Source organism: Oncorhynchus gorbuscha, linkage group LG20, assembly GCF_021184085.1.
Source record: "Oncorhynchus gorbuscha isolate QuinsamMale2020 ecotype Even-year linkage group LG20, OgorEven_v1.0, whole genome shotgun sequence".
Lineage (NCBI taxonomy): Eukaryota > Metazoa > Chordata > Actinopteri > Salmoniformes > Salmonidae > Oncorhynchus > Oncorhynchus gorbuscha.
Window position 1 is genome coordinate 35,012,378 of NC_060192.1, and position 19,274 is coordinate 35,031,651.

A 19,274-nucleotide genomic window follows, 5' to 3' on the forward strand; every position below is an offset into this window, starting at 1 on the left:
TGCACCAGACCCATCCTGCAGAAGAGCACCCGCACGACATGATGCTGACTCCCCTGTTCTTCACAGTTGGTGTTCTTCGGCTTGCAAGCCTCCCACTTTTTCCTAGAAACATAACGATGGTCATTATGGCCAAACAGTTGTATTTTTGTTTCATCAGACCAGAGGACATTTCTCCAAAAAATATGATCTTTGTACCCATGTGCAGTTGCAAACAGTAGTCTGTCTTAATTATGGAGGTTTTTGATCAGTGTCGTCTTCCTTGCTGAGTGACCTTTCAGGTGATGTTGATATAGGACTCAATTTACTGTGGATATAGATACTTTTGCAACTCTTTCCTCCAGCATCTTCATAAGGTCCTTTGCTGTTGTTCTGGAATTGATTTGCAATTTTCGCAGCAAAGTACATTCATCTCTAGGAGACAGAACGCATCTCCTTCCGGAGCGGTATGACGGCTGTGTGGTCCCATGGTGTTTATACTTGCGTACTATTGTTTGTACAGATGAACATGGTACCTTCAGGCGTTTGGAAATTGCTCCCAAGGATGAACCACACTTGTGGAGGTCTACAATTGTTTCTCTGAGGTTTTGGCCAATTTCTTTGGATTTTTCCATGATGTCAAGCAAAGAGGCACTGAGTTTGAAGGTAGGCCTTGAAATACATCCACAGGTACACCTCCAATTAACTCAAATGATATAAATTAGCCTGTAAGAAGCTTCTAAAGCCATGACATCATTTTCTGGAATTTTCCAAGCTGTTTAAAGGAACAGTCAACTTAGTGTATGTTAACTTCTGACCAACTGGAATTGTGATACAGTGAATTATCAGTGAAATAGTCTGTATGTAAACAATTGTTGGAAACATTACTTGTGTCATGCACAAACTTGATGTCCTAACCGACTTTCCAAAACGATAGTTTGTTTAACAAGAAAATTGTGGAGTGGTTGAAAATCAGTTTTAATGACGCCAACCTAAGTGTATGTGAACTTCCGACTTCAACTGTACATTTTGGCCTAACATTGTGGCCTAAAGACATAGGCCGCCACTTCTCCTGAAGCATGGTGTAGCTAACAACAGTTCCATCATCACCTGCATGGCTACCTGTAAACAGGTGAGGTGATGACTCAGGATCCCAGGTCTACCAACACTCTAATTAGGTCTCTGATGACCACCTGTTTGTTGAGCCTGAGTCTGAGGAGAGTGACAGGGACACTAGACCTGGTGGGAATACTGCTTTTCTGTCATACAGCTTGTTACTGTACACTCATTAGGAGAGAGAGAGCCAGAGAGAGAGAGAGAGAGCGAGAGAGAGAGAGAGAGAGTGAGAGAGAGAGAGAGAGAGAGACTAACTCATGTGTAAGCAACAGGCCAAAGCAATGGGTTTAGGCAAGCTAAGTAAATATTACTGCTAAATGTAAATTTGCTGAGTCTTGCCAAAAGACTGTTTATCCACCTCTCTACATTGTCCCTAAAACACCCAACAGTTAGTGGGTTGGTAATATGTTCAACACTGTGACATCAACCTTCTCATAGGATCTGATAGGGAGTAGGGAGTCATTAGAGAGACAATTATAATGTTGATACACCTGAGAAGAGTGTTTACAGGTAGACAACTTAGGCTGGTGAGAGTGACCGCCTCGCTTCGCGTTCCTAGGAAACTATGCAGTTTTTAGTTTTTTTACGTGTTATTTCTTACATTAGTACCCCAGGTCATCTTAGGTTTCATTACATACAGTCGAGAAGAACTACTGAATATAAGATCAGCGTCAACTCACCATCAGTACGACCAAGAATATGATTTTCGCGACGCGGATCCTGTGTTCTGCCTTTCATGTCGTTCCCATAGCAACGATCAAAACATTCCCTAACCAGAAACCGTGGATTGATGGCAGCATTCGCGTGAAACTGAAAGCACGAACCACTGCTTTTAATCAGGGCAAGGTGACTGGTAACATGACCGAATACAAACAGTGCAGCTATTCCCTCCGCAAGGCTATCAAACAAGCTAAGCGTCAGTATAGAGACAAAGTAGAATCTCAATTCAACGGCTCAGACACAAGAGGTATGTGGCAGGGTCTACAGTTAATCACGGACTACAAGAAGAAAACCAGCCCAGTCACGGACCAGGATGTCTTGCTCCCAGGCAGATTAAATAACTTTTTTGCCCGCTTTGAGGACAATACAGTGCCACTGACACGGCCTGCAACGAAAACATGCAGACTCTCCTTCACTGCAGCCGAGGTGAGTAAGACATTTAAAAGTGTTAACCCTTGATAGGCTGCAGCAGGCCCAGACGGCATCCCCAGCCATGCCCTCAGAGCATGCGCAGACCAGCTGGCCGGTGTGTTTACGGACATATTCAATCAATCCCTATACCAGTCTACTGTTCCCACATGCTTCAAGAGGGCCACCATTGTTCCTGTTCCCAAGAAAGCTAAGGTAACTGAGCTAAATGACTACCGCCCCGTAGCACTCACTTCCGTCATCATGAAGTGCTTTGAGAGACTAGTCAAGGACCATATCACCTCCACCCTACCTGACACCCTAGACCCACTCTAATATGCTTACCGCCCAAATAGGTCCACAGACGATGCAATCTCAACCACACTGCACACTGCCCTAACCCATCTGGACAAGAGGAATACCTATGTGAGAATGCTGTTCATCGACTACAGCTCGGCATTCAACACCATAGTACCCTCCAAGCTCGTCATCAAGCTCGAGACCCTGGGTCTCGACCCCGCCCTGTGCAACTGGGTACTGGACTTCCTGACGGGCCGCCCCCAGGTGGTGAGGGTAGGCAACAACATCTCCACCCTGCTGATCCTCAACACTGGGGCCCCACAAGGGTGCGTTCTGAGCCCTCTCCTGTACTCCCTGTTCACCCACGACTGCGTGGCCACGCACGCCTCCAACTCAATCATCAAGTTTGCGGACGACACAACAGTGGTAGGCTTGATTACCAACAACGACGAGACGGCCTACAGGGAGGAGGTGAGGGCCCTCGGAGTGTGGTGTCAGGAAAATAACCTCACACTCAACGTCAACAAAACTAAGAAGATGACTGTGGACTTCAGGAAACAGCAGAGGGAACACCCTCCTATCCACATCGATGGAACAGTAGTGGAGAGGGTAGTAAGTTTTAAGTTCCTCGGCATACACATCACAGACAAACTGAATTGGTCCACTCACACAGACAGCATCATGAAGAAGGCGCAGCAGCGCCTCTTCAACCTCAGTAGGCTGAAGAAATGTGGCTTGTCACCAAAAGCACTCACAGCAGATGCACAATCGAGAGCATCCTGGCGGGCTGTATCACCACCTGGTACGGCAACTGCTCCGCCCACAACCGTAAGGCTCTCCAGAGGGTAGTGAGGTCTGCACAACGCATCACCGGGGGCAAACTACCTGCCCTCCAGGACACCTACACCACCCGATGTCACAGGAAGGCCATAAAGATCATCAAGGACAACAACCATCCGAGCCACTGCCTGTTCACCCCTCTATCATCCAGAAGGCGAGGTCAGTACAGGTGCATCAAAGCTGGGACCGAGAGACTGAAAAACAGCTTCTATCTCAAGGCCATCAGACTGTTAAACAGCCACCACTAACACTGAGTGGCTGCTGCCAACACACTGGCACTGACTCAAATCCAGCCACTTTAATAATGGGAATTGATGGGAAATTATGTAAAATATATCACTAGCCACTTTAAACAATGCTACCTAATATAATGTTACATACCCTACATTATTCATCTCATATGCATAGTAGTTCTGGAATTGTTAGTTAGATTACTTGTTGGTTATTACTGTCGGACCTCGAAGCACAAGCATTTCGCTACACTCGCATCAACATCTGCTAACCATGTGTATGTGACAAATAAAATGTGATTTGATTTGATTTGATGTGTTAGGAGGTTTAGGGTCAAAGGGCTACAGAACAAGGTAAATTCAAGTCAGCACTTTTGTTACTACCTTGCATGCTGTCTACTGCAAATCACTTGAAAATAAACTACTGAAAATGTAGAACTAGACAAGGTTGTCCCTTCTCCCCCCTTTTATTCACTATTGTGAAAAGCCACTGGTCATCTCAGTCCAGGTCAATGAGAAGATAAGGGGACTTAAACAGAATGACATTCAGGTCAATTAAAACATAAGGGAAGTGAAACAGAATGACATCCAGACCATTGAGAACATAAGGGAAGTGAAACAGAAGGACATCCAGACCATTGAGAACATAAGGGAAGTGAAACAGAAGGACATCCAGACCATTGAGAACATAAGGGAAGTGAAACAGAAGGACATCCAGACCATTGAGAACATATCACGAGCTGTTCCAGAGGGCTCAGACAGTGGTCAGACAACATTCCCATTTCAGAGTAATGAGTGAGTGATGCCATCCAGTCAGTGCCATGCTGGCACATGTCCATTGGCGGATTTAGGCACAGGCGACATGGGCATCCTGCCGGGGGTCAGCATGTGATGCCTGCTAAAATAAATTAAATAATGATATATATATATATATATATATATATATATACAAACAATATTCCGAATGGTGAAATATGCGCGATCGGTTTTATATCGCTCATTTGCACGTCACGTCAATGATATCATGTCACCGTGTGGGACTGTGGGTCAATTAAACTTGTCGGAGTGGGTGTCCTGATTCTAGTTTCTGAGCTTAGCAGGCTACTGCCTGGGAAGGTCCCGCACTCAGAAGTATGAGATATGGAGTGGGCGGGGTTAGGTTGACCTCAGGTCACTGGAAGCCCGAGGTAGCCGGAGCAGGGGAATCTATCAAATAGAGCACCTAAAACGTTGTACAGTACTAATGCAATTAGTTGTGCAATTTAGTTTGTGTGTTTCTTGTTTGAACTGCAATAGTGTAATAATCTTCTTCATAAGTGTGTTATCTATTTGTGTATTTGTGTGATATAGGATTTGTGCAATTTAGTTTTATTTGTGTGTTTTTTGTTAGCAATAGGGTAATAGTGTAATAATTCGATATTCTTTAACATTTGTATTTATATAATACAATTTGTTTCTGTTTGTCTTTGTTACTTCTTTTGTATATATATGAGTCTTATTTTTGTATATATATTTATATTTACATACTTTTAAATGTTATGATTATCTATTTGTGTTGTTCCAAATGTCAACAGATGGAGGACTGAAGAGATGCTTTTGATATGGAGTCCTCTGCTGTCTGAATGTTTCCCTCAGTATTAAGTTGATACAAGACTTATCTGTTACTTTTTATCATCTTTGGTGTGTTGTTTCCTATCCTATCCCTTCCTATTTGGGGCGGCAGGTAGCCTGGTGGTTAGAGAGTTGGTCTAGTAACCGAGAGGTTGCAAGATTGAATCCCTGAGCTGACAAGGTAAACATCTATTGTTCTGCCCCTGAACAAGCGGTGTTCATAGACTCCAAGAATTCCTCGGTCTTGCTCTGTCTTTAGCGGATATAAGAATATTATATATAAACTCAGTGGCCAGTTTATTAGGTACACCACCCTGTTCACTAAAATGGTTCGCTCCTACACACAGTGAGTCATGTGGCCGTGGCTTGCTATATAAAGCAGGCAGACAGGCATTGAGACATTCAGTTACCATTCGATTGACCGTTAGAATGGGCGGAACGAGTAACCTAAGCATCTTTGAGCGTGGTATGATCTTCTGTGCCAGGCGTGCAGGTTCCAGTACCTCCGAAACCAGAGGCAAAACTTTTGCTTTAGAGGTGGAGGGACATAACCTGGTGGGGGCTCTGGGGCTTCCTCCCTCAGTATTCTTTGGCATGTAAAGCTAATTTCCTGCATTTCTACACAATCTAATACAACCCTTTTTTTGGGGACACTTTTATTGTAAATAAGAATAGAATATGTTTCTCAACACGTCTACATGAATGGATGCTTCCATGATTATGTATAATACTGAATTAACCGTCAAATTTGATGACTGAGAAGGTTATATGCTCACTGATTGTAATGGTGAGAGGTTAGCATATCTTGGGGGTGTAATATTGTGTAGAGACAGACTGGAGAGTCTTGAAGAAATATACAAAGAACATGCTACTGAGACAGACCTGGTTGGAGATGTACTGCTTCTCAAACAGAAAGGTCTCTATGAGATTAGGGATGAGACACACAGGTCTGTCAGGTTGAAGGCTACGACGTCCCTAAGTTGAAGATAACAGAGTTTATAACAACGTCGGTGAGAAAACTGTTGAAAGTGAACAGATTCATAGGACCAGCGCTATTGCTAAAATAGCATATCCAGGCTACTTGTTAAGAAATTATACCTCATTTATGCAAAGAGTTATGTGACATTAGAATACTTGTGTTACTGGAGCTAACAACGTACTTAACCATGTGGAGGTTCCTGGCCAGGTAGATAACAGCCATGATGGAGTTAGCCATGACTGTCACGGCAAAGACCAGACACTAAAACACATGATAGTATTTCATGTAGAAATATCACTGGCGTTTTGAATGTAGCAGTGTAAGAGATTAGGACTGACTGCTCGTAAGCCATGTTCCAGGAATCTAGGGGGGCCCTGGTTATAGGATGTCAATGGTGAGGTCATCATGCAGGGATTGGCTGACATACACGTATCTATCTATATGGTAGCTTTACTAGCCAACAGGGATGGACACTCACCTGGGCCAAACACTCCCCTGGGTGTCAACAGGTCAACCCTTATACTGTAAGAGATATTATAGTAGAATGCATCCCCCTAACAACTACCCCAGGCTTCCCATCCGAGCCTTGTTTCTCTCTAGGGTGTTTTTCCTTCTAGGATGTTCATCCTTCTATGGTGTTTTTCCTTATTGGGTGTTAATCCTTCTAGGGTGTTCATCCTTCTATGGTGTTTTTCCTTATTGGGTGTTAATCCTTCTAGGGTGTTTTTACTGGTTCTAATGTATTGCTTCTAATTCTGCTTGCTGAGCACTTTGTAAAACTGAGATGTAGAAAGGGTTTTATAAATAGATTTGATTTGTTTTAGGGTTCTATCCAGATTTTTTATTACGTCATTTTCTATGTGGCTCTAAAAGGAATATCGCCAAAATAATATAAATATTTAATTTAGAAGAAAAACAATTTTACATTTAATTGAAATAATTATTCACTATGGCAGATACAGTATATCTTACACAGCATTTCAATCAAAAACAAGTCAAATAGAGATATAAATAAATAGTAACACTTCATGTTGATTGGATCGGCACTACAGCTCTCTGTGCTCCTCTTTTACGAAGCAGCTTCTTGGCCGATTCCTTAAACTCCTCTGTCTTTAGAACATATACGAAGGGGTTGAGCATGGGCGGCAGCACCAAAGTGAGGGAGAGGTTGAATATCCGGGCGTTGGTTGGTATGATTGGGTGAAGGAGGTAGGTGATATTAATAGGCAGGTAGAATATGGCTACAAGTATCAGGTGTGAGGTACACGTCTTCAAGCCTCTGACTCTGAGAGAGAGAGAGAGAGAGAGAGAGAGAGAGAGAGAGAGAGAGAGAGAGAGAGAGAGAGAGAGAGAGAGAGAGAGAGAGAGAGAGAGAGAGAGAGAGAGAGAGAGAGAGAGAGAGAGAGAGAGAGAGAGAGAGAGAGAGAGAGAGAGAGAGAGAGAGAGAGAGAGAGAGAGAGAGAGAGAGAGAGAGAGAGAGAGAAGTGTCAGTACAGTGGGTCATAACCTATCCAGTTCAATGGCATTCTCAATCTTTACCAGCCTTTCTCACCATAACAAGTCAAGACAAACGAATGTGGACACCCATTCAAATGAGTGGATTCTGTCATGTTTTGTCATTTATTATCATGTCTTGTCCCTGTGCTTCCCATTCTATTCGTTTCCCTCTGCTGGTCTTATTAGGTTCTTTCCCTCTTTCTATCCCTCTCTCTCCCCCTCCCTCTCTCACTCTCTCGCTCTCTCTTCTCTCTATCGTTCCGTTCCTGCTCCCAGCTGTTCCTATTCCCCTAATCATCATTTAGCCTTCCCACACCTGTTCCCGATCCTTTTCCCTGATTAGAGTCCCTATTTCTCTCCTTGTTTCCCGTACCTGCCCCGTCGGATCCTCATTTATATTCACCGTGCTGTGTCTATGTTTTGCCCTGTCGTGTCGTGTTTCCCTCAGATGCTGCGTGGTGAGCAGGTGTCTGAGTCTGCTAGGTTCAAGTGCCTTCCCGAGGCAACCTGCAGTTCTCGATCAAGTCTCCAGTCTGTTCTCGTCTTTACGTGTAGTATTATGCTTTTTGTTTTGTAATGTTTATTCTGGATTAAATACTCTGTTTTCGCCAAGTCGCTTTTGGGTCCTCATTCACCAGCATGACAGAAGGATCCGACCGAGGAATGGACCCAGCGACTACAGACGCTCGTAACACTGCCGTCGAGATCCAAGGAGCCATGCTCGGCAGACACGAGCAGGAATTGTCTGCTGCTCGCCATGCCGTGGAGAGCCTGGCCGCTCAGGTTTCCGACCTCTCTGGACAGTTCCAGAGTCTTCGTCTCGTGCCACCTGTTACTTCCTGGCCTGCCGAGCCTCCAGAACCTAGGGTTAATAACCCACCTTGCTACTCCGGGCAGCCCACTGAGTGCCGCTCCTTTCTCACCCAGTGTGAGATTGTGTTCTCTCTCCAACCCAACACATACTCTAGAGAGAGAGCTCGGGTTGCTTACGTCATTTCACTCCTTACTGGCCGGGCCCGAGAGTGGGGCACAGCTATCTGGGAGGCAAGGGCTGATTGTTCTAACAATTACCAGAACTTTAAAGAGGAGATGATTCGGGTTTTTGACCGTTCAGTTTTTGGTGGGGAGGCTTCTAGGGTCCTGGCTTCCCTATGCCAAGGTGATCGATCCATAACGGATTACTCTATAGAGTTTCGTACTCTTGCTGCCTCTAGTGACTGGAACGAGCCGGCGCTGCTCGCTCGTTTTCTGGAGGGACTCCACACAGTGGTCAAAGATGAGATTCTCTCTCGGGAGGTTCCTTCCAGTGTGGACTCTTTGATTGCTCTCGCCATCCGCATAGAACGACGGGTAGATCTTCGTCACCAGGCTCGTGGAAGAGAGCTCGCATCAACGGTGTTTCCCTGCTCCGCATCGCAACCATCTCCCTCCTCTGGCTCTGAGACTGAGCCCATGCAGCTGGGAGGGATTCGCATCTCGACTAAGGAGAGGGAACGGAGGATCACCAACCGCCTGTGCCTCTATTGCGGATTTGATGGACATTTTGTTAATTCATGTCCAGTAAGAGGCCAGAGCCCATCAGTAAGCGGAGGGCTACTGGTGAGCGCTACTACTCAGGTCTCTTCATCTAGATCTTGTACTACTATGTCGGTCCATCTATCCTGGACCGGTTCGGGTGCTACATGCAGTGCCTTGATTGACTCTGGGGCTGAGGGTTGTTTCATGGACGAAGCATGGGTTCGGAAACATAACATTCCTTTCAGACAGTTAGACAAGCCTACGCCCATGTTTGCCTTAGATGGTAGTCATCTTCCCAGTATCAGACTTGAGACACTACCTTTAACTCTCACAGTATCTGGTAACCACAGTGAGACTATTTCTTTTTTGATTTTTCGTTCACCTTTCACACCTGTTGTTTTGGGTCATCCCTGGCTAGTATGTCATAATCCTTCTATTAATTGGTCTTGTAATTCTATCCTATCCTGGAACGTATCTTGTCATGTGAAGTGCTTAATGTCTGCCATCCCTCCCATTTCTTCTGTCCCCACTTCTCAGGAGGAACCTGGCGATTTGACAGGAGTGCCGGAGGAATATCATGATCTGCGCACGGTCTTCAGTCGGTCCCGAGCCAACTCCCTTCCTCCTCACCGGTCGTATGATTGTAGTATTGATCTCCTTCCGGGGACCACTCCTCCTCGGGGTAGACTATACTCTCTGTCGGCTCCCGAACGTAAGGCTCTCGAGGATTATTTATCTGTGTCTCTTGACGCCGGTACCATAGTGCCTTCTTCCTCTCCGGCCGGGGCGGGGTTCTTTTTGTTAAGAAGAAGGACGGTACTCTGCGCCCCTGCGTGGATTATCGAGGGCTGAATGACATAACGGTTAAGAATCGTTATCCGCTTCCCCTTATGTCATCAGCCTTCGAGATTCTGCAGGGAGCCAGGTGCTTTACTAAGTTGGACCTTCGTAACGCTTACCATCTCGTGCGCATCAGAGAGGGGGACGAGTGGAAAACGGCGTTTAACACTCCGTTAGGGCATTTTGAGTACCGGGTTCTGCCGTTTGGTCTCGCCAATGCGCCAGCTGTTTTTCAGGCATTAGTTAATGATGTTCTGAGAGACATGCTGAACATCTTTGTTTTTGTCTATCTTGACGATATCCTGATTTTTTCACCGTCACTCGAGATTCATGTTCAGCACGTTCGACGTGTTCTACAGCGCCTTTTAGAGAATTGTCTCTACGTAAAGGCTGAGAAGTGCTCTTTTCATGTCTCCTCCGTTACTTTTCTCGGTTCCGTTATTTCCGCTGAAGGCATTCAGATGGATTCCGCTAAGGTCCAAGCTGTCAGTGATTGGCCCGTTCCAAGGTCACGTGTCGAGTTGCAGCGCTTTTTAGGTTTCGCTAATTTCTATCGGCGTTTCATTCGTAATTTCGGTCAAGTTGCTGCCCCTCTCACAGCTCTTACTTCTGTTAAGACGTGTTTTAAGTGGTCCGGTTCCGCCCAGGGAGCTTTTGATCTTCTAAAAGAACGTTTTACGTCCGCTCCTATCCTCGTTACTCCTGACGTCACTAGACAATTCATTGTCGAGGTTGACGCTTCAGAGGTAGGCGTGGGAGCCATTCTATCCCAGCGCTTCCAGTCTGACGATAAGGTTCATCCTTGCGCTTATTTTTCTCATCGCCTGTCGCCATCTGAGCGCAACTATGATGTGGGTAACCGTGAACTGCTCGCCATCCGCTTAGCCCTAGGCGAATGGCGACAGTGGTTGGAGGGGGCGACCGTTCCTTTTGTCGTTTGGACAGACCATAAGAACCTTGAGTACATCCGTTCTGCCAAACGACTTAATGCCCGTCAAGCTCGTTGGGCGTTGTTTTTCGCTCGTTTCGAGTTTGTGATTTCTTACCGTCCGGGTAGCAAGAACACCAAGCCTGATGCCTTATCCCGTCTATTTAGTTCTTCTGTGGCTTCTACTGATCCCGAGGGGATTCTTCCTTATGGGCGTGTTGTCGGGTTGACAGTCTGGGGAATTGAAAGACAGGTTAAGCAAGCACTCACGCACACTGCGTCGCCGCGCGCTTGTCCTAGTAACCTCCTTTTCGTTCCTGTTTCCACTCGTCTGGCTGTTCTTCAGTGGGCTCACTCTGCCAAGTTAGCTGGTCATCCCGGTGTTCGAGGCACTCTTGCGTCTATTCGCCAGCGATTTTGGTGGCCGACTCAGGAGCGTGACACGCGCCGTTTCGTGGCTGCTTGTTCGGACTGCGCGCAGACTAAGTCGGGTAACTCTCCTCCTGCCGGTCGTCTCAGACCGCTCCCATTCCTTCTCGACCATGGTCTCACATCGCCCTAGACTTCATTACCGGTCTGCCTTTGTCTGCGGGGAAGACTGTGATTCTTACGGTTGTCGATAGGTTCTCTAAGGCGGCACATTTCATTCCCCTCGCTAAACTTCCTTCCGCTAAGGAGACGGCACAAATCATTATCGAGAATGTGTTCAGAATTCATGGCCTCCCGTTAGACGCCGTTTCAGACAGAGGCCCGCAATTCACGTCACAGTTTTGGAGGGAGTTCTGTCGTTTGATTGGTGCGTCCGTCAGTCTCTCTTCCGGGTTTCATCCCCAGTCTAACGGTCAAGCAGAGAGGGCCAATCAGACGATTGGTCGCATACTACGCAGCCTTTCTTTCAGAAACCCTGCGTCTTGGGCAGAACAGCTCCCCTGGGCAGAATACGCTCACAACTCGCTTCCTTCGTCTGCTACCGGGTTATCTCCGTTTCAGAGTAGTCTGGGTTACCAGCCTCCTCTATTCTCTTCCCAGCTTGCCGAGTCCAGCGTTCCCTCCGCTCAAGCGTTTGTCCAACGTTGTGAGCGCACCTGGAGGAGGGTGAGGTCTGCACTTTGCCGCTACAGGGCACAGACTGTGAGAGCCGCCAATAAACGCAGGATTAAGAGTCCTAGGTATTGTTGCGGCCAGAGAGTGTGGCTTTCCACTCGCAACCTTCCTCTTACGACAGCTTCTCGTAAGTTGACTCCGCGGTTCATTGGTCCGTTCCGTGTCTCCCAGGTCGTCAATCCTGTCGCTGTGCGACTGCTTCTTGCGCGACATCTTCGTCGCGTCCATCCTGTCTTCCATGTCTCCTGTGTTAAGCCCTTTCTTCGCACCCCCGTTCGTCTTCCCTCCCCCCTCCCGTCCTTGTCGAGAGCGCACCTATTTACAAGGTACATAAGATCATGGACATGCGTTCTCGGGGACGGGGTCACCAATACTTAGTGGATTGGGAGGGTTACGGTCCTGAGGAGAGGAGTTGGGTTCCGTCTCGGGACGTGCTGGACCGTTCACTCATTGATGATTTCCTCCGTTGCCGCCAGGATTCCTCCTCGAGTGCGCCAGGAGGCGCTCGGTGAGTGGGGGGTACTGTCATGTTTTGTCATTTATTATCATGTCTTGTCCCTGTGCTTCCCATTCTATTCGTTTCCCTCTGCTGGTCTTATTAGGTTCTTTCCCTCTTTCTATCCCTCTCTCTCCCCCTCCCTCTCTCACTCTCTCGCTCTCTCTTCTCTCTATCGTTCCGTTCCTGCTCCCAGCTGTTCCTATTCCCTAATCATCATTTAGCCTTCCCACACCTGTTCCCGATCCTTTTCCCTGATTAGAGTCCCTATTTCTCTCCTTGTTTCCCGTACCTGCCCCGTCGGATCCTCATTTATATTCACCGTGCTGTGTCTATGTTTTGCCCTGTCGTGTCGTGTTTCCCTCAGATGCTGCGTGGTGAGCAGGTGTCTGAGTCTGCTAGGTTCAAGTGCCTTCCCGAGGCAACCTGCAGTTCTCGATCAAGTCTCCAGTCTGTTCTCGTCTTTACGTGTAGTATTATGCTTTTTGTTTTGTAATGTTTATTCTGGATTAAATACTCTGTTTTCGCCAAGTCGCTTTTGGGTCCTCATTCACCAGCATGACAGATTCAGCTATTTCAGCCTCACCCGTTGCTGACAGGTGTATAAAATGGAGCACACAGCCATGCAATCTCCATTAACATGCAGTGGCAGCAGTAGAATGGCCTTCCTGAGGAGATCAGTGACTTCCAACATAGTACTGCCATAGGATGCCACTTCTCCAACAAGTCAGTTCATCACATGTCTGACCTGCTTGAGCCATCCAGCTGAACTGTAAGTGCTGTTAATGTGAAGTGGAAACGTCTAGGTGTCACGATCGTCGTATGAGTGAGACCAAGGCCCAGCGTAGTAATAAATGAATGAATGAATGAAACACTTAACAAAACCCACAAACGACACGTGAAGCTATACAACTTAGTGCAGACAGGCAACTAAACATAGTCAAGATCCCACAACACAAATTAGGGAAATGGCTACCTAAATATGATCCCCAATCAGAGACAACAATTAACAGCCGTCTTTGATTAGGAACCATATCAGGCCAACATAGACATACAAAAACTAGAGTACCCACCCTAGTCACACCCTGACCTAACCAACATATATAGAAAATCAGAGATATCTAAGGTCAGGACGTGACACTAGGAGCAACAATGACTCAGCCGCGAAGTGGTAGGCCACACAATGTCACAGAATGGGACCGACGAATGCTGAAGCATGTAGAGCGTAAAAATGGTCTGTCCTCAGTTGCAACACACGCTACCTAGCTTCAAACTGCCTCTGGAAGCAACGTCAGTGCAATAACTGTCTGTCAGGAGCTTCATGAAATGGATTTCAATACAATGGAGTATCCACACACAAGCCAAAGATCACCATGCGCAATGCCACGCGTCAGCTAGAGTGGTGTAAAGCTTTCCGCCATTGGACTCATTGGAACAATGGAAACCGGCAGTCCGACGGATTAATCTGGGTTTGGCAGATGCCATGAGAACGCTACCTGCCCCAATGCATAGCGCCAACTGTAAAGTTTGGTGAAGGAGGAATAGTGGCCTGAAGCTGTTTTTTAATGGTTCGGGCTAGGCCCCTTAGATCCAGTAAAGGGACATCTTAACGCTACAGCATTCCATGACATTCTAATCGATTCTGTGCTTCCAACTATGTGACAACAGTTTGGGGAAGGCCCTTTTCTGTTTCAGCATGACAATGCCCAGAGCACTGACCTCAAACCCATCAAACAACTTTGGGATGAAATGGAACACCGACTGCAAGCCAGGCCTAATCGCCCCACATCAGTCCCCGACCTCACTAATGCTCTTGTGGCTGAAACTAAAGCAAGTCCCTGCAGCGATGTTCGAACATCTAGCGGAAAGCCTTCACATGGGGAGGTAGGGTAGCCTAGTGGTTAGAGTGTTGGGCTAGTGAATGGAAGGTTGCAAGTTCAAATCCCCGAGCTGACAAGGTACAAATCTGTCATTCTGCCCCTGAACAAGGCAGTTAACCCACTGTTCATAGGCTGTCGTTGAAAATAAGAATTTGTTCTTAACTGACTTGCCTAGTTAAATAAAGGTAAAAACCAAACATAAGAATGGAGAGTGTTATAACAGTAGTGGGGGGACCAACTCCAAATTAATGGCCATAATTTTGGAATGAGATGTCTGACGAGCAGTATGTGTGTCCACATACTTTTGGTCATAAGGTGTAGGTCTGAGGCAGCAGAACAAGAGCTATATATTTATATTTATAATCAAAATATATATTTATATTTATATGCGGTTAAATCTCTGACTCTGATCAGTATGACTTCTCACCTGTCCTGGGGCAGTGTGATGGTGAACAGGGCGTGTGTGATACAGATGTATGATGATATGATGAAGACCATGGGGAAATAGAGGACTATACAGGGGTTGAGATAAGATATTACTATGTTAGGGACCACATCAGAACAGGGGGCCGCCAGACGGAACAGGGGACCGTGGTCACAGAAGTAGCTGTTGATCACCAGAGACCTACAATACAATACCTTTTCATTGTCCACATGTTACAGTGATCAACTGATCATTTATTTTTACAGCACCCGGCCCGGGATTCAAACCGGGAACCTTTCGGCAACAGGTTCACCTCCTCAGCCACCTACCGGCAGAAGGAGAGTCGGGTGATGAAGAACACAGCCAGAGAAACCAGGAATACAGCAAACGCCCAGGCAGCACCTGTCAGCTGGAACATGGACCTGTGAGTCACCATCATATGGTACCTGTGTGGACAGTGGAAAGAAGCTGTTATCAGGGATTTTAGATGCAGTGTATCCATATACAGTGCCTTGCGAAAGTATTCGGCCCCCTTGAACTTTGCGACCTTTTGCCACATTTCAGGCTTCAAACATAGATATAAAACTGTATTTTTTTGTGAAGAATCAACAACAAGTGGAACACAATAATGAAGTAGAACGACATTTATTGGATATTTCAAACTTTTTTAACAAATCAAAAACTGAAAAATTGGGTGTGCAAAATTATTCAGCCCCTTTACTTTCAGTGCAGCAAATTCTCTCCAGAAGTTCAGTGAGGATCTCTGAATGATCCAATGTTGACCTAAATGACTAATGATGATAAATACAATCCACCTGTGTGTAATCAAGTCTCCGTATAAATGCACCTGCACTGTGATAGTCTCAGAGGTCCGTTAAAAGCGCAGAGAGCATCATGAAGAACAAGGAACACACCAGGCAGGTCCAAGATACTGTTGTGAAGAAGTTTAAAGCCGGATTTGGATACAAAAAGATTTCCCAAGCTTTAAACATCCCAAGGAGCACTGTACAAGCGATAATATTGAAATGGAAGGAGTATCAGACCACTGCAAATCTACCAAGACCTGGCCGTCCCTCTAAACTTTCAGCTCATACAAGGAGAAGACTGATCAGAGATGCAGCCAAGAGGCCCATGATCACTCTGGATGAACTGCAGAGATCTACAGCTGAGGTGAGAGACTCTGTCCATAGGACAACAATCAGTCGTATATTGCACAAATCTGGCCTTTATGGAAGAGTGGCAAGAAGAAAGCCATTTCTTAAAGATATCCATAAAAAGTGTTGTTTAAAGTTTGCCACAAGCCACCTGGGAGACACACCAAACATGTGGAAGAAGGTGCTCTGGTCAGATGAAACCAGAATTGAACTTTTTGGCAACAATGAAAAATGTTATGTTTGGAGTAAAAGCAACACAGCTCATCACCCTGAACACACCATCTCCACTGTCAAACATGGTGGTGGCAGCATCATGGTTTGGGCCTGCTTTTCTTCAGCAGGGACAGGGAAGATGGTTAAAATTGATGGGAAGATGGATGGAGCCAAATACAGGACCATTCTGGAAGTAAACCTGATGGAGTCTGCAAAAGACCTGAGACTGGGACGGAGATTTGTATTCCAACAAGACAATGATCCAAAACATAAAGCAAAATCTACAATGGAATGGTTCAAAAATAAACATATCCAGGTGTTAGAATGTCAAAGTCCAGACCTGAATCCAATCGAGAATCTGTGGAAAGAACTGAAAACTGCTGTTCGTGTAACGGCGTTCGTCTGTTGAAGGAGAGTCGGACCAAAATGCAGCGTGGTGGTTACTCATGTTCTTTAATGTAGAATAGCGATACATGAAATAACTTTACGAATACAAAACAACAAACGGAACGTGAAAACCTAATACAGCCTGTCTGGTGAACAACTACACAGAGACAGGAACAATCACCCACAAAATACACAGTGAAACCCCGGCTACCTAAATATGGTTCCCAATCAGAGACAACGAGAATCACCTGACTCTGATTGAGGACCGTCTCAGGCAGCCAAACCTATGCTACACCCCTACGCAGCCGCAATCACAATGCCTACAAAACCCCAATACGAAACACAACAAAATAAACCCATGTCGCACCCTGGCCCCGACCATTCAGAATCAACGATAGACCATCCAGCTGAACCTAATGGTGGTTTTCATTCAGAATCAACTATAGACCATCCAGCTGAACCTAATGGTGGTTTCATTCAGAATCAACTATAGACCATCCAGCTGAACCTAATGGTGGTTTTCATTCAGAATCAACTATAGACCATCCAGTTGACCTAATGGTGGTTTTCATTCAGAATCAACTATAGACCATCCAGCTGACGTAATGGTGGTTTTCATTCAGAATCAACAATAGACCATCCAGCTGAACCTAATGGTGGTTTTCTTTCAGATGCCTTATTTAGAGGCAGGCCGGTAACCAGGGATACAGTTGAAATCCCGAGCTGATGGGGGGAATCTAAAAGGAGTGAACTAGCAGCCAAAGCCCCTGTGCTACTTCAGCTTGTGTTGTGTGTGTTGTGGTTCATCTGGTTGGGTTCTGGAACTGCAAAAATACAGTCCAATAAAGGTAGAATTCTGCTGAATTATTACCACTGAGATAAAAGAGGACTGATTACCTGTGGAGACTGTTGTCCATGTAGATAACCATCATAACGAAGGTGTTGCCCACCTAGACCCAATACACACACACACACACACACACACACACACACACACACACACACACACACACACACACACACACACACACACACACACACACACACACACACACACACACACACACACACACACACACACACAGACAGACAGGAGAAAACATGAACCACAATGTAAATAGAGGTAAATTCATTTTTCACTTTTCATTTTTCACCTGTTGACTATGAGCGACCCCCAGCTGAAATGTTACTGCACCATATCAGGTTTTCTTAAGTAAAACTAAATGTGTGCTTTCAATTGGAAAGTGAAAACTTTAGTAAATAAAGTGGATCAAATCAAATCAAAGTTCATTTGTCACATTCCTTGAATACAACATGTGTAGACCTTACAATGAAATGTTTACTTACAGGCTCAACTAGCTGACCCTAGCCGTACGTAACACCCTGGACTGGAGCTAGTTAGTAACAGACTGTAACAAACTATTAAGGTAACAGCCTGGATCACACCTATTGAGTAACAGCCTGGACCAGAGCTAGTTTGTAACAGCGTAGACCAGAGCTATGGACTAACCAGAGAGATGATGTATACGAAGCAGAGGAAGATGTAATAGTAGTCCATGTGGGGGATGTCGATGAAACCACTGATGAAGAAGTAAGGGGGTCGGATAATTGGGTCAGTGTTCTCTGTCTGATTAGGGTCAGAGGTCAGGTAACTCATCCTGACTGGTGGTGTTATCAGTGATTCCTCCTGGCTCGTAATAATCTGTGGAAATATAAAATAAATACTTTACTGTTTTTTAATTCACCTGTTGAGACATTGCAATGAGTGAAACATCATCAATACAAGGGCAAATATCCAAGTTCAATTGTCTATTTTTTATGTAATAATATTTAAAAAACTAAGAATACAATTAATTTAACTGACAACAAAGTACAAAATAGAATCCATTTGACTTTTACCTCAGATACAGTTAAACAATTCTAATGAATAATCCAAGGAATAGCACTGGAAAGAATAGCACTCCATTAGAATAACTCTTACCTGTTGAACCCACATACTGTATAGTCTAACATGGTACAACTACATACTGCAGAAAATAAGTCTTACCTGGTCTTACCACAGACTTGATCCAAATGTATCTCTTCAGTAGTCTGGTGATGTGTGTTGGACTGAAGACCAATTTGTGATGCTGGCTCTGAGTCCACCTCCACTGTTATACCTGCAGCCCCATGGTAAATCTGTAGTAGGATGTCCCCTGTGGACCACCGTAGTTGTGTATGACAGACCTTGATTGAGTGTAGAAGACATGTCGGAGATGAATACCCTTGCTGTTGTTGTTGTTGTTGTGTGGTTGTCATAGGACACATCTCAATGCCCTTCTGGAACTACCAACCACACAGGCTGAGAAGAGAGAGGAGGGAGCTGGTAGAAACATGAGGAAAGATAGAGGAAGGAGGAGAGAGAAAAAGGAGAAAGCAGAGAGAAAGAGAGAAAGACAGGAGGGAGAAAGAGAGGAGAAATTACAGAGAAAGAGAAGAGAGTTGACCATTCAGATCTCATCAAATTACATTTTTTATGTTTTGGTAATTGTGGTCATTTTAATAATTTAGCAGACACTCTCATCCAGTTGAGCTAATGAATTCAGCTAATGACAGTAGCGTAAAGTACTTTAGTGAAAATACTTTAAGGTGCTAATTAAGTCGTTTTTTGGGG

The 19,274-nt window shown here is 45.4% G+C and overlaps 1 protein-coding gene across 1 annotated transcript; it reads right to left on the reverse strand.

Moving 5' to 3' along the window:
- Positions 1 to 1,121: 1,121 nt before the first annotated feature.
- Positions 1,122 to 18,278, reverse strand: LOC124006902 (olfactory receptor 6B1-like). Its single transcript, XM_046317091.1, has 8 exons — positions 18,132 to 18,278; positions 17,519 to 17,571; positions 15,197 to 15,313; positions 14,871 to 15,068; positions 7,254 to 7,465; positions 6,659 to 6,675; positions 6,362 to 6,441; positions 1,122 to 1,188 (listed from the first exon to the last, which is right to left on the reverse strand). Exons 1-8 carry the CDS (start codon positions 18,276 to 18,278, stop codon positions 1,122 to 1,124), a joined length of 891 nt encoding a protein of 296 aa, XP_046173047.1.
- Between the last annotated feature and the right edge of the window lie 996 nt (positions 18,279 to 19,274).

Excerpts from the sequence above, each read along its gene's own strand:
- LOC124006902 (XM_046317091.1), bottom strand. The coding sequence starts at position 18,278 with ATGAGTTACCTGACCTCTGACCCTAATCAGACAGAGAACACTGACCCA. Across the intron at positions 17,572-18,131 it reads TCGTATACATCATCTCTCTG|GTGGGCAACACCTTCGTTAT; the intron begins GTTAGTCCATAG and ends TATTGGGTCTAG. Across the intron at positions 1,189-6,361 it reads AGGAACCTCCACATGGTTAA|ACTCAGGCTCAACAAACAGG; the intron begins GTACGTTGTTAG and ends CACTCTCCTCAG.